General features: G+C 38.2%; 1 protein-coding gene across 4 annotated transcripts in view; it reads right to left on the reverse strand.

Moving 5' to 3' along the window:
* FAT1 (FAT atypical cadherin 1) overlaps positions 1-17,676 on the reverse strand; it is a 132,363-nt gene that overhangs the window by 58,816 nt on the left and 55,871 nt on the right. For all 4 annotated transcript variants that reach the window (XM_087418391.1, XM_014786283.2, XM_087418389.1 and 1 more), the window contains one exon: positions 14,016-14,330. In XM_087418391.1, coding sequence (XP_087274517.1) covers positions 14,016-14,330 — 315 coding nt within the window. The remainder of the gene's footprint in view (positions 1-14,015; positions 14,331-17,676) is intronic.

Genomic DNA, 17,676 nt, shown 5'->3' on the forward strand with positions numbered 1-17,676 from the left:
CTGCTTTTGCAGGGATTGCTCTAAGACACTCAGTGTGTATTCAATGTGTAAGAATCAGCAAATTAAGGACAACAAAACAACAGTGAGTAGACTGTAAAATTTAACATTGCTTGTGTAACTTTTAGACAAGTACCACAAAAACCAAAACGGCATGTGTATATATGTAATTAGTGTGTACACCTCCATGAAAGGTTAAATGCAAATTATTACCTGTAGTTATTCCTGGGAAATGGAACAGGTGGGCCAAAGGAAGAGGAGAAGAGGGCACTTTCATGTTCTGCTTTACACACTTCTTTACTGTGGTCATTTTTTGTTTTTAATGAGTATATTATTTAAAGAAATTGAAACATTAAAATATTTTAAAGGTCAGAGTGAAAGGATATAGAAACGCTTATTGGTTGAAAACTAATCTTAGGCTGGAAAGTCTCAAATAAATGATTTTTTTAAAAACTCTGAAATACTTGGCCATGTATATAAAAAATTAAAACTTCTTAGAAATATTACAGTGGCATATCTTTTACAATTTTTTCTAATATGTTTTTGAAACAAAATTTTAATGAAATGTATCATACATTCTAAAATGTCCTCTTACTGTCAAAACGAAGTTTGCTAGAGTCAGAGGGTCTTTTAAAATCTTCTAGCCCAAATCCCACACGTTAACAACAAAGACATGAGGTTCAACAATGTGAAATTAAGTCCTGAACGTCAGAGTTAGCAGCAGAGTTGGAACCAGAGTTGAGTTCTTACCAAAGGAAGTGTTTAGAAGTCTCCCTTTCGCTCCAGCCCTTTTCAACCAGAGGTGGGCATCAGAAGCACGAGAAATGATGGGCTGAACCCACTTCCTTCCCACCCCCCTGCCGAGGCACCAAATCAGAATCTCCATTCATGAAGACCCACCTCGTATAATTTCACAGACATTTCCAGGTAATTTGGTGATCCATCCTTTGCTAACCATCTTGATCCAAGAGCTTAAAAAAGTTGAAAAAAATCCATGCCCTCATTATTTTAACAGCTTCCTAAACACAGAATTGTTTTTAGTCACTGTAATTATCACTGCTGTCCATAGTCTGCAACAAAGTATATTATCCATTTCTCAAAAATACTATTTGACATACAGAGAAATATAACAGGATATGGACTTATGAGAGATAAACAATGCTTAAGAACCATAATTAACACTGCAGAAACTACTTCAAAGAAATAGCCAGGAGAGCCTACATGAAGATTCCAGCAGCTCTTAAGTTACTTATTAGCCGAAAACATCTCCCAGAATCTTTCTGGCAAATCCGCAACTACTGACCCAAATCATTAAATCCTATTAGAATATAAGTTAACAATGAAATGTAGTCCTTCCAATACAGAAGAAAAGAAAAATCTAAATGGTTGCACCAACTTCCATTTAACAGCATATTTCCTTCTTTTTGGAAATGCCTTTTGCAGTAGGTTGAATGGTGGGCCCTCCCCAAAAGATACATCCAACCTGAAACCTGTGACTATGACCTTATTTGGAAAAATAGTCTTGACAGATGTAATTAAGTATCTCAAGATGAGATCACCCTGAATTTACAGTGGGTCCTAAATTCAATTAAGTGTCCTTTTAAGGGAAAAGCAGAGAGAGATTTGAAATACACAGACACAGACACAGGCCACGTGAAGATGGAGGCAGAGACTGAAGAGACGCTGCTAGAAGCCAAGAAATGCCAGGAGCCCCCAGAGGCTGGAAGCGCCAAGGAAGGATTCTCCCTGAGAGCCTCCAGAGGGAGTGTGGCCCTGCCAAGACCCTGATTTTGGACTTCTGGCCTCTAGAACTGTGAGAGAATAAATGCCTGTTGTCTCAAGCCGCTCAGTTTGTGGTAATTTGTTACAGTAGTCTTAGAAATTTAATACACCTTTTTATTCAGATATGAAACAAAGGTCGTGAAAGAATACCAAAAAAAGAGAAGAATCAGGAAAGAATTGCGAACAATTCCATAATCCAAAGATAAACACTCATTATTTTCTATATTTTGTTATTGTCTTCATTTGAAATGTTTTAGGACTTTATAGAGTATCACTGTATACACAAGGCAATGAAAAGGCAGAGGATTTAAAAAAAAAAGTCTCAGGCCCAAAGACGATTTGGGGTAGGAAAGCACTAAATGCTCCAAATAATCCAAGTTAATTGTATGCTTTCCCTCAAAAGGAAAGGGAAGCAGGCTGCCTCAGCTCTGTGGGGGTGGGGGGACCTCCTGAACATCTCCGGCTGAGAACCACAAATGGGCTAAGTCTTATCGTTTTTTTAATTGGTATGTAAAATATGGCACAAATTGTACATCGGTTATATCTTTGAATGTACTATTCTCATGTTCTTTCCTCCCCACAATAGAAGAATGAACTAAGAACTGCCTAAATATTTTTCAGTAACCCTATTAACAATTATTATAAATCTACCTTAATGACTATAAAATAAACAGTCCCAATTAAAAAGCTGTTTCAACTCAGGACCAAGATAGAGAAGACCCTTTTATTCTGAATAAAACAAAACAGCTTCTCTCTGTTTTTTTAAGAGATCATTTAACAAGCAACATGGGCCTCAGGGTGCAATGAGATTAATCAAAAAAAATGTTTTCAAAAATAATTTACCCAATGAAATATTCTCTTTAGTCAGAAAAATTTACCTGTGCTCGCTCTACATTTGCCAAAACCATCCACTCTGTTTTAGCCATAATGACCTCTCCTTCCTCTTACGTATAGGCTAAGAAAAACCAGCAAAATGCCTACTCTCAGGAAAAATTAACATAAACTATACAGAATAAATATAGGAGATATGAAAGGTTACAAGTTAAACAAAAGTGTTTTAGAACTTTATGGGATATGCACTTTTTTTTTTTCCCCTGAAGAAGATTCGCCCTGAGCTAACATTTGTGGCTAATCTTCCTCTTTTTGCTTGAGGAGGATTCGCCCTGAGCTAACATCTGTGCCAATCTTCCTCTATTTTGTATGTGTGTCGCCGCCACAGCATGGATGCCAATGAGTGGTGTAGGTCTGTGTCTGGGAACCGAACCTGGGCCACCGAAGCAGAGTGTGCTGAACTTAACCTCTAGGCCATAGGGCCGGCCCCTGGGATATGTATTTTAAACCTTGGGCTCCTTAATAATATTTATTTCCATGGTGCACTATTGAAAGATAGCCTGCTTTGAGTAAGTTAAACTATCAAAGAACTACAGAGACTAATCAAATGTATGAAAACAAAGGAAGCAATATCATTAGTAATTATTCTAATTTTTCAAATGAAATATTAAAGCAAGCACAACACAGAGAGACAGGGAAGCAGGAGACACTAGCTCAGAATCCCATGTGGCCCTTGACTGTCCCTCTGTAAACACTTTTCCATGGGACATTCTCGTCTATAGATCTGTACCCAACCAGCTTTAACAAAGTGAAAATGCTCTCCAAACAAGGTGGTTTACTTCAATTTACAAAGACCACAGCTGAGGTCAGGAGGACTGTGCAGTGGGTGGGTGGGGGGCACCACAGGCAGGAGGAGGACAGAAACTAGACCAAGGACAGCTTTTTCCTGTTCAAACTACGTAAGACTCCTCTTCCAACAGGTGAAATGGAAATCATACAAATTTCGCTAATATTAAAATCTTTTACCAGTCAACTGAAAAATAAGTATTAAGCAGCAACTACACACAGTATCATGCCTGGTTCTATGGTGCCTACAATAAATGAACACGGGATGGTCCTGCCCCCTACCCTAGGACCTGAGCCAGCACTGGATGCCCACCAAACACAGGCAAGACGAGCATCCACACTGAAAAGGAAGGGCAGACGTGGTAAGACAGGCAGGGAGGCCGAGCATAGCCAATCCCAGCCCCATTCTTAAAATACAGATTGTCTTACAGGCCAAGAGCTAACGCTTAATTTTTCCTAAACTTATCACTCAACATCCGTCCCCTTGGAGCCCTAGACTCTGAGCTCAGAGATGCTCCGCAGTACCGCGCCGTCTTTATTTAGGTGGTGTTCTAAGGCTGCATTTAACTACAGCCCGTCTAGAGCTCTTTTGGCAGCTGCGGCCATCTGAGCGGCTATTGTTTGTCACTGCAGTTCTGGTGCCGGCAGGATTAAGCTTGGAGCCAAAAGTGGAATTCTATTCAGAGGCTGTCAAGGCTGGAAAGGCCCTCAGAACTCATTTAGTTCAAACTTCCAGAGTCCCATAGAAAACTCTAATAAAATGAATCAAACGGCCAATCTTTATAAAGTCACACAGGTAGTGGCTGAGCAGGAATTTGCACCCAGAAACCTCCAGACTTCTCTTCTGCTTTTAATTCTGTTTTACTAGTTGTTTCTTGTTGAAAAGTGATAGTAATAAAATGTAAGATAACCTAAGATCAAAAGCCAAATGCAATTTACTGGGAATTGCCTTCACCATTCCTATAAATATCAGATATAGCAGAGATGGAGAGGGAAGAAACCCAATCCACTTAATAAAGTTAATATCATGTTGACAAAAAAAGGCCAATCTCACTTAGACACTTAAACGCAAAATCTTAAAATACGTCTCCTTAAAATAATTTTACCAAATGATATTCAGCAACATATAAAAAAATAGAATAGCCCTTGATACAGTTTATCCTAAGGAGTCAAGGTTAACAGATTTTAGGAGGAAAAGCGGATCATTTCAACATGTGCAGAAAAGGCACTGAATAAAATCTGACTTCTTTAGACTTTAAGGTTAACAAACTTCACTATAAAATAAAAAATAAGCAGAAGCAACAGGTAAGAAAAATCTATAATTCTCCTCCAAAATAACTGCATATCTTTGGGAAAAGAATACAAACAGGTAAACTTATTATTATTATTTTTTAATGAATTCCTGCCATTGTAAGTGACCGGCCCTTCATTTCCTTCCTTTGCAGCTATCAAATGTCACCGGAAACGCTTGGAAGTTGTTTGCAGCTCCAGCTACATCCTATAGCACTGTGTCCGGCCTCCGTTCCAGCCACAATAAAACGCCATTTACTTTGATTGAGGAAAAAAAAAGTTGCAACGTGATACTGGACTAGAACACGGATGAGTTCCCAGTCTGCTAAAGCATTTTATGACTTTACCTATCATGCTTTAGGAATTACTACACATAAACACTCTCTCTGTATATGTATATATATAATTTATATATATATAAAAATATCACCAAATCTATCTGCAATCAAATAACATTTCCTATATGGAACATAAAATAATTCTATATTAAATACTCTATCCTACATGTAAACGAATGAATGAAAAACAGGCCCCTGTATAAAGTTGTCATCTACAAAGCATAAGAAGCTGTAACTTAGTAATTTGAGCCTGATTATTTCAACTCAGAATAAGGGAATGAAAAAAAAAAAAAAGGAGGAAATGGTAAAGATTTAATAAGTGTACACATAGCCAACTTTATGAGCTGGAATTTCAAGCTCTGAAATATTTTTAACAGGATACAGCAGCAAAAAGAAGTGTGAGAATTCAAAACCTGGAAATATTTTATCTTCTAATGAGAAATAGTTATTTCTCAAAGTAGAAGAGATCTGACTAATAGTCTATCATCAACTTGCTAAATCTTCTCTACGATTTTAACCTTGATAACTAATAGTCTAGCTACCTGTTCTTTAAAGAATAATTTTAATAACCTAGAGAAGCAAAACACAGATCATCTTTTCTATGTATTCATCACTTAGAGCGACAGGAAAAAATTTCAATTTTTACTTCAGAAATATCAAATAGTCTACTCCCTCAGAAATAAATCAACCATCTAACTAATCCAACTGGTAAATACATCAATATATCGGGGTCAGAAAATTACTATCAACCTGTTTTTGTATGGTCTGCAAGCTAAGAATGGCTTTTACATTCTTAAGTGGTTGAAAAAATCTAAAGAAGGATAATATATTGTGACACATGAAGAGAACATGAAATTCAAAGTTCAGTGTCCACAAATAAAGTTTTATTGGAACACACCGCCACGCTCATTCATTTCCATATTGTCTACGGCTGCTTTCACTCCACAGGGACTGAGCTGAGCAGCTGTGACAGAGACTGTATGGCCTGCAAAACCTAAAATATTTACTACCTGGCCCTTCACAGAAAAAGTTTAACGATCCCTGCAGTACACAGTTAATAAAACTAAGTTCCAACATCTAGTGTTATTTAGAAGCTTCATGCTTTTTGGTCTGAACATATCACAGAAACAAGATTAGCTAAAAAGCAACCATTATATAACGCACAGACTCTTAATACAAAGAACAGAGAAGGTACAGAAAAACTGGCTCCCAAACCAACATCTACATCCCAAAGCCAAAGGCACACAGAGTGAACGTGGGACCATGCATCAAGAAGCAGCAGGTAAGAAAGCCACGTCTTTCTGGCTCCGACCTCTGGGTGGCCTTAACCACTCTGAAGTCATAATTTGTAAAATGGAAAAAGTACAAATGGGGAAGACAGCAGACTCCTGGTATTTGTAGTCTCTACCCATCTGACAGGGCTTCTTGTAAAGATGAAGTACGTAAGTACTTGTAATAGATAAAGCACGATGCACGTAAGTGACATGTCACTGCCCCTCTGGCTCCTAATGGAAGTTTTGTTCCAGCCTGATCTAAAAGTGAGGTCAAGAGACGGTAGAAGGGCAGAAGAGTGGTACAAGAACGATCAGAGAATAAGACAAAAAGACAGCAAAAGAAGGAAAGCCCAGGTTTGCTAGTTTCTCTTTGGCTCTCTCCTTCAAGATCTCTCAAAGGTGACAGGTATGACACAGCCTGATGGAAATCAGCGGAGAGAGGCAGAGAACCTGCAGGACTTACAAGATTCAAATGGTGTAATGCGCTCCAGATCCAATAATGAGAAGACATTCAGAGTAAGGATCACCTCCAAAATACATGAAATTTTAACTCTACAGAATTGATAAAGGAAAAGCTAAGAAAACAGGAAGCTGAAACAGCCTCAAAATCGTTTTTAAACCATGTAAAATTTTAAGTGGACAGAAATGGATTCAATAGCTGTCAAAGAGTATAAACTCTTCTAAGAGGCACATGCAGACACACAGAAATCACACACACAAACATACACATTTATTCAAAAAGGACGCCTCTACTTCCACTTAACAGACGTTTCTCATGAATTTATTTTTAACCATAAAAAAAAATTCTTCCTCAGTATATTTGTTCCCAAACAGGAAGACGTACATCAATGAATGAGAAGATGTAAAGAGTCTAATTGTCTAACACATTGATTAGACAATGTAAAATCAGTGGATCAGCAAAACGTGCAATGAAAGGTACATGAATATGAACACACATTCCTATAATACAGAATGCGACAAGTCCATCAATAACTATAATAGAGTCCTTTTTCTCAAGCCAAGTATCTAATACTGTTAAGTGAAAAACAAAATGCACAGCACTGAGTATCGCACGCCACCACCTGTGTAAAAAAGATGAGGAAAAAATAACACATATTCTTGATTGTACATGAGTAAAAGAAACTGCAAATACTAGTTGCCTCAAAGTGTTTTAAAACATGGGTTTTCTTATTATGGAGGAATGGGGAAGCCAATAGATCAGGAGACAACTGTCACCGGAAAGACAGTTTGTTAGCCACAATTCCCAAGAGGAGGGGATACACCATGCAAACCACACAGGGCCACACCAGGTCAGTCAGAGACACGGGGAGCAAGGAGAAAGCATGAGTAACAGCCTTTATTGTGGTTTCCACAGAGAACGAAAGACAAAGCAGCATAAGCAGGCTTAGGACTAGCTAGTGTGAATTATTTCACTGGGCTCTGGAGCATGGGGGCTATCCCCAGTCATCTGGTACCTGGCCCAGGAATGATTAGGGCAGGGGGACAGTGGCCTGATAAAGGAGGTGGCTTCAAGCATAGGGTCTGGATTGGCTAGTGTGCAAATGAAAGGTGAGTCATTTGCTATCCCTAAGCATTGGCTAGCCCTGAGAGGGGCCGTCTCTGCCCAGGCAGTGAGGCAGGCCCCAGACCGCAGAGCATCAAGAATACAGAAAATAAAATCTAGTTAATACATTAAGGAAGAGAACTGACAGTTCGTGGAACTGAGCAGGAACAAAATTTTTCACTGGATATCTTTTTGTACCTTTTGAATTCTGTACTACGTGAATGCATTACCTATTTATAACAAGTAATATAATTTATGAAGTACGTCATTCACACAAGCGCAAACACCCAAACACACATCTACTTTCCAGTCTTGGTAAACAGAATATACTGACAATGAATGGTATTTTGAGGAAGGAGGCCCAGTCAGAACTTGAGAATCCCCATTCTGGGCATTAGGTACAATACAGAGATACAATTTTACAGATGAAAGTGTACAGGGATCTATATTTCTACGCACTCTAGAAACACAGCCAGGATGTTGCTAAGTTTCTGTTTAAAATAAATCTAAAAATTCAGTTTTCACCCCTTAAAAACACAAGACATCTTGGTTAAGAAGATTCATACTACTTATTAAATGAGGGTTTAACAGTATACACATATTTATGGCGGTTTTAAAATTAAATTAGCATTTTTTTTATGATTAAAAAGCAATAGTTGAACTTCCACTTCACCAAGGGGTGAGATTTAGCCACCAACATGAAACAAACAAAAAAACAGACAAAATAAGTGAAATAACGGTATTCGGGACACCAGATATCAGGCAAAGAAAGACAGTGATCCCTGAGAGACAGGAAACAAATGAGGTGAGACCTATGATTGTCCCAGCTCACTGCCTTGAGACAGTTTCCAGACAGTTATTCACTCCTAGTGAAATCCAAGAGAAATGGAAGAGTATGTCCACACAAACACTTATTCTCAAATGTTCACAGTGGCTTTATTTGTAAGAGCCAAAAAGTGGCACAAACACAAACGTCCACCAACAGGTGACTGGATAAACACACTGTAGTGTTATCTATACAAGGGATATACAGCAATAAAAAAGAATGTTCTATTGGTACGCACTACAACATGCACAAATCTCAGAGTAACTATGGTAGGTCCAAAAGCTTTACCAAAAAAAGAGTATATACCGTACGAGCCAATTTATATAAAATTTTAGGAAATGCAAACTAATACATAGTGACAGAAAGCAGATCAGTGGTTGCCTGGGATGGGGGCAGAGAGGACAGTGGAAGGGAGGGAATACAAAGGGGTCCGGGGAAACTTCTGGGAGTGATGGATATGTCCACCGCTTGATTGTGGTGATGGTTTCACAGCTGTATAGCTATGTTAAAACTTCACAAATTGTAGACTTTATATAGGTGCAATTGACTGTTATGTCAGTTATACTTCAACCACATTTAAAACTAAAGAGCAATACTTGCTTTGTATTTGGAAGCAATGCTTGCTTCCAAAACTTGGAAAATACCAAACATACAGATAAGAGACTAAAACTGTGGTCTTTTCTAAAGCATGCACAGGCCTAAAAGTAACACTTCAAAATGATCTGCCAATTATAAGTAGCATATCACTCCTCAAAAGTTCAAACTGGTAACACTGCTAAAAATGAGACACTTGGCTAGGGCGATTTCGGTGTCCTGAGGTTACTTGTGAATCAAGAAACCTGGAAAGCACACACTGGTCCCTATTGTTTGGGACTCCTCATCTTCTCTGTCCTTGACATACCACAAAGCTGTGACGTGTTTGTCTGCAGGAGCTGGGGCTGTCAAGGCTCAGACAACCGAACATTCCACGCTCTTGTCTCTCTCCCATCTTGAGCAATTGCACAATTCATGTCAAAAGAAGCAAACTGTCCCTAACCGATACTGGACATAATCAAACAAAAAACTGTTATAAAAATTTCTGGTGTCTACAAAAGTGTATCAGGAAAGGAAAACAGATCAAGTCTCTTTTGCTTGTATACTCTGAAAAAGAAAACGCTCCTCCCCCCTACTTATAAACAATATAATAAGAACCATCTGAGATGCAGAGAGAGACAGTTCTTGGTACCATAACCAAGCACAAAAACTTTGATTGGAAGATAAAAAACATTCAAAAAAATGTTCATTCAAACTTGTCATTTAGAACCCAAAATTCAGATAATCAAATCCAGTCCTAGGAAGTTGTTTTTTTTTTTTAATACTTTGTCACATGATGACAAGAGGAGAAAAAGGGACTGTGGAGATGTTCTCCTCTCTCCAAAATGACTTAGTGAGGTCATCTGATTTACATTTATACAAAATATTCCAAGGAATTGCATGCAGACTCTCAAAAATAGGTCATTATTTATAAAAATAACAAATATTATCCTTTAACTCTTATTCTGGTATTCAAGGTTTTCCATGAAGCGTAGCCATTCTCCCATACGCTCATCTAACTTGGTCTCTTGGCCGCTAATATTCACCACGCCTTCAAATTGTTCCCCAACATGATGAACATCCCCTACCTCTTCTCCATCCATCCACTTTCACTGCCTTCAAAATCAGCCCAGCAACTTACCCGAGGGGCCTTGTCCTCCTGAGTACACCTACCACATCAGTCTATTTCCCACTTCCTCCAGAGGTGTTGATTAGCGCCCACGGCACACTATCTGCTACCCACCTGTTTCTCTTTGCTATTTCATTTATGCAGACTACACACTTTCACAGCATCTCTTAACGTGCTGTAAACAGAGCAGAAGCTCAGTAAACACTTGATGTCTAAACAAACGATTTGAGTAACAATAAACGGAGACTTTCTCTAGCCTGCTGGACATTTGGATATTCAGCAGGGTCCTAAACTTATCTTTACCACTATAGAGCACGTAGACTCATTCTACTTCATCGAATGTGTTTATCCAAAGGCGATGCACACATCAATCTACTACAATCTGGATTATCTTATGTATAGTTAACAGAGAAAATATAACAAATGCAAGTGGGAGAGGCTGTGGCATCTCTTACAAATGATTCTGGGTGCTCTGCACTCTGCATCCATGTGCCTTAACAGGCGTGCAAAAACGCTCATCACTAATCATAAAATGTAATGACCGGGAAGCCAGTTTTCCCTAAGATCCCAAAGGAAAAGCCTCACTCTTGCCCAGATCTCTTAATTTCCAGCCCAGTGACTTTCTCACTCAGCCATTAATTATTAAGTAACATGATTTAGGTTCTCCAGGTGGTGTTCTGGGTCAGTAAATCACGGGAACTTTCTCCTACCAGACTGTCTTTCATCAGCTTTCACAATCTGGCCCCCCTAATACTGACCTAGCCTATTAGAAATAAGTCTGCTTTAAAAGTTTTGAGGAAGACGTATACTTTGAGGCATTACTTTTTGGACCCTGAGGATCACGCCCAAATGTTCTGCTGAGTTGTGGGAACAGAATCATTGTGGGGACAGATCTTGTGAAGCTATATTTACTATATTCTTTAATAAAGCCCATACTAAAATACGTTTATTTCTTTAGAGACATTAGGTGACTTGTGGAACAATCAGACTTTTTTACTAACCATACAGTTTATAGTATACTTCACAACAAATATTCTCTCATACTAACTATAGTTATTCTCCACTATAACCTGCCTGCAAGTCATAAGAAAATAAAACCTGTTTGTAATCCTTATGAATGTTCTCCTGCTGGCAGGACAGCAGGATGCATGTGCTTCCCACCCAGGGATTTGGGAGCTGGCTGTGGACTCCTGGAAGGGATTTATTCTCCCCGAAGATAATGAAGAGTTTAGAAGTCTCTGCAGACATTCTTCCTAAGAGCTGTCAGAAGAAAGATGTAAAGGGGAGGGGCAATGCCACATTATCACCTTTCTACAAGACATAACACCACAGCAGTGAGGCCATCATCTCAGAGGCCCCAGAGAGAACCAAGGTTTCAAGGCTCCCACAATAGCTCTAACCTATATAATTTCCTTAAGTTTTTTTCTTCTCACTCCTTCTCCTCAAACACACATTACGTCCAGATCTATAGTATCTGCTCAGACACTCAAAAGGACATTTACCACTTGCATGCCTGTCTCTTCACAGAGGACTTAACCTAATCTATACGAGAAATAGAAGCTATAAGAAAAATGAAAACATTTCAAGTCTAATTCCACAGGCAATTTTTTAAAAAGGGGCAGTTATATTCTTGAATTACCACCTCGAGGCTTTAACTTCTAGATTTCTCTGTTTCTCAAGGTCTGTGATCCCCCTGCTTCCAGGCAAATAGTTTCTTGACTCTGAAATTCTTCTCCAGAATTTTTATCAACTTCTCATCTTTCTTCTTTTATATTGGATAGTGCCTTCTAATTTTTAAGCTCTTGGTTCTCTTTCATTTTATTTCACAAAAATGAGGCTGAACTTGGTTACCATTTATGCAGTAAAAATAGTACACAACTACACTGTTTAAACAGCCTTACAGATGCTGCTTCAAATCTTCAAGTTCTGGTATAATCTCTTAATTCCAGCCTTTTGTCTAGGGCTCAGGGTCCTGCATCCTACCCCTAACACTTCCAAAAGAAAAACTCTCAGATCCCATTTCTCTCTCATATAATTAAATTCTCATAGGGCTCAAACACTCTCAATCAATTACTGATTTCCTAAGAACCCAAACCTCACTCCTATTCTCTATCAGAGGAACACATAGGAATCTGGCCAAAGAGCTAGAGCATAATTATCTCAAAGCAAAAGTAAATCCTAACACATACCAATTAAATCTTGAACTTATGTTTACTCTTAACAATCAAGAAAGACAGCCTCTATGAATGTCAGGTTGAAATATGCTGACAAGAGGTTTAAAAACTAACATTTTAACATTCTTTTTAAGAGACAAAATATTACATATACACAATCTCTATTAGGTATCTTTCTACGGGCATTTTGAGACACAGATATTGAACTCAAGCTTCTTTCCATCTTAAGAATTGCTTCCATTTAACTGCAACAAAGGAAATTATGAAATAAGAATGGTACAAAAAAGAGGATAACAAAGACTGGTAGGGAAGCTGAGAATGCCTCCTAAATTTTGGTTTTTGTATATTATTTCCCTGACATATCAAAAAGACAACCCAGGAACTGAACAGGCCAGCTCCCCTAGAATAAAGAAAGACTTAACAAGCAAAGACATGATAGAGGCATGTAAAGTTAGTAAATCTCCCTCTTCAGAATTCATAATTAGATTCTGTGGAAAAGTACTGAATCACCAAAACATCTGGGTCCAAAGACCAGGGATCTACTTGAGAAGAAGTTTTATTTTCCTACAAATAAACTGTCCTCTCAATCATATGGTACTTCTTGTTTTAATTCCAATCAAGAAATTGAAAAGTGCAACCCTCCACACGTGACGTTTCCATTGCATAAATGACAGCTAACTCTTCACTGCACAAATGATAGCTACACTGAACCATTTCTTGTCAAATAATACAAAAGCTGACGAAGAACTAAGAAAAGAGATGTGCTGTCCAATGTCAAAGAACAAAGATCAGAAGTTTATAAGGATTTTGGAGTCCATCTGCTTAGAAGCAGTAGGTCAGATACTGAGAGGAGAAAACAGCTAAAAAGCAAACTTAAGGCATCAGTTCAAGAAACTAACTGCTCCCAATTTGAAAATTGTTTAACCCTGCTCCCTTACTGTCTGAAGAGACACAGCACGGCTCTATAGAAAAATTCTAACACAACCTAAAAAAAACTACCATGAATTGTGAAATAAACACTTTTGATACTCCTCATAAAAAGCAGAGTTAAGAAAAGTGGAATACTTAGCAGCAGCAGAATTTGCAGTAAGTTTAAGATACATCACTAATTTAGGAGCTATTACTGAAACGATATTTGCTTTTTTAACCTACAAGTGAAACTGCACTAATGAGCAAAATCACAAAATGGCTTTATAAAAACAAATTCAAAGGAAAAAAACATTCAGACTAAATTTTCATCTGGAAATAAAGGCTTGTTTTGAATAACCCAAAAGAAAAACAATTTATTAAAAACTAAAGAAAAGTGGCAAACTCAGAAAATTAATTCTTAAATTTCCCCATACCAGGAGGGCATTAGCAAGAACATTTCATATAACAGTATTAACACATACCTGTTTTGGGATGTATTGAAAAGAACCCTTGTGGATTTCCACTTGTAATTTTGTACGTCAGCTTGTCATTAGAGCTAGAATCTGGGTCAAATGCCTCAATTTGGACCACAGATACATCCTTGGGAGAATTTTCCATTATCTCTGGATAATAAACAGGCTCTGAGGTCTGGGGCGCGTTGTCGTTGACATCTTCAACCTCGATGTAGATCTCGATAAATGACGAAAGAGGTACAACGCCCTGATCGGTTGCATAGACTGTTAGCCAGTAATGGGAGGTCGACTCCCGGTCCAGGCGATCGGAAGTCTCGATGACACCTAGAAAGAAAGAAGAAAATCATGAGGGGGCATGTCAACAACAACAAAAAACTGCCACTTTGAGAAAGTGTCAACCTAAATGACAACTCCGATTTATCGAGGGCGTATGTGTGACTTACAGCTGCATGATCTTGAGCAAGTTATCTAATCTCTCTGTGCCTCAGTTTCCTATAAAACAGAGATAATGAAAGTATGTTCCTCACAGGTTGATTAAATGAACTAATACACACACAATGACTAGACTAGCACGTGGCACGTAATATCAACTATAAAGTATTTGTCATCATTAGTCTTAGGTGTCAGGCACTATGCTGAGAACTTTACAAATCTTATCTCATTTAAGTCTAAAAACAGCCCAACGAGGTGGGTATTAAGGTGGGTATTAAGGTATTAATGGCCCAATACTTTGTTTTTCCGAGGATGAAATTCACGGTCAGTCGAGATCTGGTGACTTTCCTAGAGGTTGATCAGGGACCCAGAGACTGAGCCCCACAGTCCAGCAGCCACTGCATCCCACAGGGCATGCATCTGACCCCGGCTACAGTTCAGAGGAAGAGGAGGAGCAACACTCCTCCACACGTCTCAGGTGGGCAGACTCACCCTTTAGGGTGACCAAGAAAACACAGAGCACAGCCTTCCAAGTCGAGAATAAGGGACTGCTCGGGTCTCTTCTGTACTGAATCTTTCAGTTTCTTTTAATCACCTTAAACAAATGGCAAGACAACCAGTGTGCTAAAAATATAAACTCTCCCACTACGCTATCAGCTCCGCAAGGGCACAGGCTGTATCCTTTTCAAATACCAGTATACCCAGCACCTTACCCAAAGCCCAATTATTATTTATTAAATGAATGAAAATGAATAGATATCTTAACTGTAGTTGATACAGAAAAGTCCTCAATTGAGACCCAAACTAGAACACATCTCTTATTAAGTCAACTAGTAAAAGTTGGAGTTACATAATTACAAAGAAAAGGGTGAGAGTATCTGTAAGATTTTGGCCCAGTCATTGAAACCAGTCAAAATCTTAATCCCAGAATTAACCTCTTCTCAGGACGACGAACAGTGGAAATACCCATTTCTCTTAGGCAAACCCACATTCTTATTTGACGGTGTCATCTTGCCCTTTGGCTTTCCCCAAATTTATCATTGTACTTTTTCTTGTGCATGAATCATTCTGACCCATGCTACTTTTTAGGGTTCAACACCAAGGTCCAGGTTGGACTTTAGAAATCCTACAACTCTAGAATCACTAAAGTTTCCCATTTAATGCAAAATACTACGGGAAAAATAACAAATGTTACTTTTTCTGTGCTCAGAAATGAAACAGTATTTATCTCAATCAAACAATCTGTGTTTATTTTTTGATCATTATATGAATTTAAATATTTGCTTGTTTGAGGTAGTTAACATCGGAAAAACTCATTTATTTTTGAATGTTAGATAATCATAGCTAACACTCCCAAAAAGGTTTACAAGTTATGAACACCGAGCTTAATTAAATATTAAAATGTACAATAGATTATCATAAAATGAACGTGTATTGCTATTTCAGAAGCATTGTAATTACTTACTATTGCTTCATTAATTCTTAGCAAACCCTCAAAATGGATCTATAATAATACTCCCAAAAATATGGAACAAATGCACAGAACTCTTACATAACAAAGAGCTAACTGGTCTCTCTCTGCAGCAGAAACAACTGTCAGAGAAACTCAAACACGTTTTCCTTTTTCTCTGGTCCAAACATAGTCTATGCATACTCAATCTATTCACTAAATCACTAAATTATACCTGTTTTTAGCCTGAAAGAAGTATGTCCTTAGTAACAGACCGAAAAGAATCTTTTCCAGTTTCTCTTTTTCATCACTCCCATCAACTGATACAAAGGAAGTCAGGGAATAACAGAACATTCTCTACTAGGATTACATATTAACAAAATGAATGAACATATGTTCCTCTTGTGTTCTGCCATTTCATTAAAATGTAACATAATTCATTTGACAGGGGAAGGATTATTAGAAAATTTCAAGAAGACAGGAACACGGTGCTTGCATTCACCTCGTACAGGTTCTAATCCTCATATAATTCCTGCTGCTATCCACTTTTGAAAACTGTGCCCTCTAAATGCGACTTGCAGGCATTTAATAACAATGATAATTATGGAAACAAATGTGTTCGTGTTTACTATATTGCAGGCACTACAATAACTGTCTTTCATGTATTATCTTATTTAATCTTTATATCCAACCTGCCTACATGTGGTGCTATTATCCCCACATCACGGACAAAAAACTCAGGTTAAGAGATGAGGAGCTTTCCCAGAGTCAGAATGAAGGGCAGAGCTGGAGTCAAACACCACGAATCTCTGACTTCAGCACCAGCGAAATTCCATCAGTCCTACTGTTAGTATGACAAAAATGTAGTAAATAAAATTTAATGTGAAAACTCTGAAAAGTCAAGTCAAACCTCACATTTTGTCCATTTTTTAAGTCAGTATTCAGAAGGAGCATACTAAATGTTTGTTCACATATAATAGCTTTCTCTAGTCTCAGGATGGAAGGGAAAAAAGAAATATAAAATGCAAATACATTATGAGGTTTAAATCAGAGACAAAAACATTCATTATTTTTCATCAAGTTCCACCGTCTGGTCTGCAGGTATCCAAACTGTAGTGTACAACTAGGGGATGCCTTCTGCTGGGAACTGCCTCTCTCTCCCAACCAATCTGGCAACTCGGGGAGCAGCCAGATCCTTCTTTGCATGACCTCCTAGACACAGTTAGCAGAGGAAGTTTCCGAGTTCTAGGTAATTTCCAGATATTACTAAGGGTTAAATCTGAGACATCCAAGTGGCTTTCCTCAAATATTGGGGAAGTTAGGATTATATTAATTAGCAATTAAAATATTAAATATGTATAACTGAGATGCTCAGATGTTCATATTTCATGAATTCATGGACTGCATATTTTTATACATATCATATAGTGATTGCTAAGATATTTATGTTTTGATGTATTTTAATTATTAAAAGAAAGAACAAACATGAGGCTGGCCCCATGGAATAGGGCTTAAGTTTGGCACGCTCCACTTTGGCAGCCTTGGTTGGCGGGTTCAGATCCAGGGAGTAGACCCACACCACTCGTCAGCCGTGCTGTGGCAGTGACCCACATATAAGATAGAGGAAGGCTGGCACAGATGTTAGCTTAGAGCCAATCTTCCTCAGCAAAAAGAGGAGGACTGGCAACAGATGTTAGCTCAGGGCTAATCCTCCTCACCAAAAAAAAAAAAGAAAGAAAGAAAAACAGCCATGATCAACAATTACATGGTGCAGTTGGAATCTGACTC

The sequence above is a fragment of the Ceratotherium simum genome, chromosome 28 (assembly GCF_057802395.1).
Source record: "Ceratotherium simum simum isolate JZ-2026a chromosome 28, ASM5780239v1, whole genome shotgun sequence".
NCBI lineage: Eukaryota > Metazoa > Chordata > Mammalia > Perissodactyla > Rhinocerotidae > Ceratotherium > Ceratotherium simum.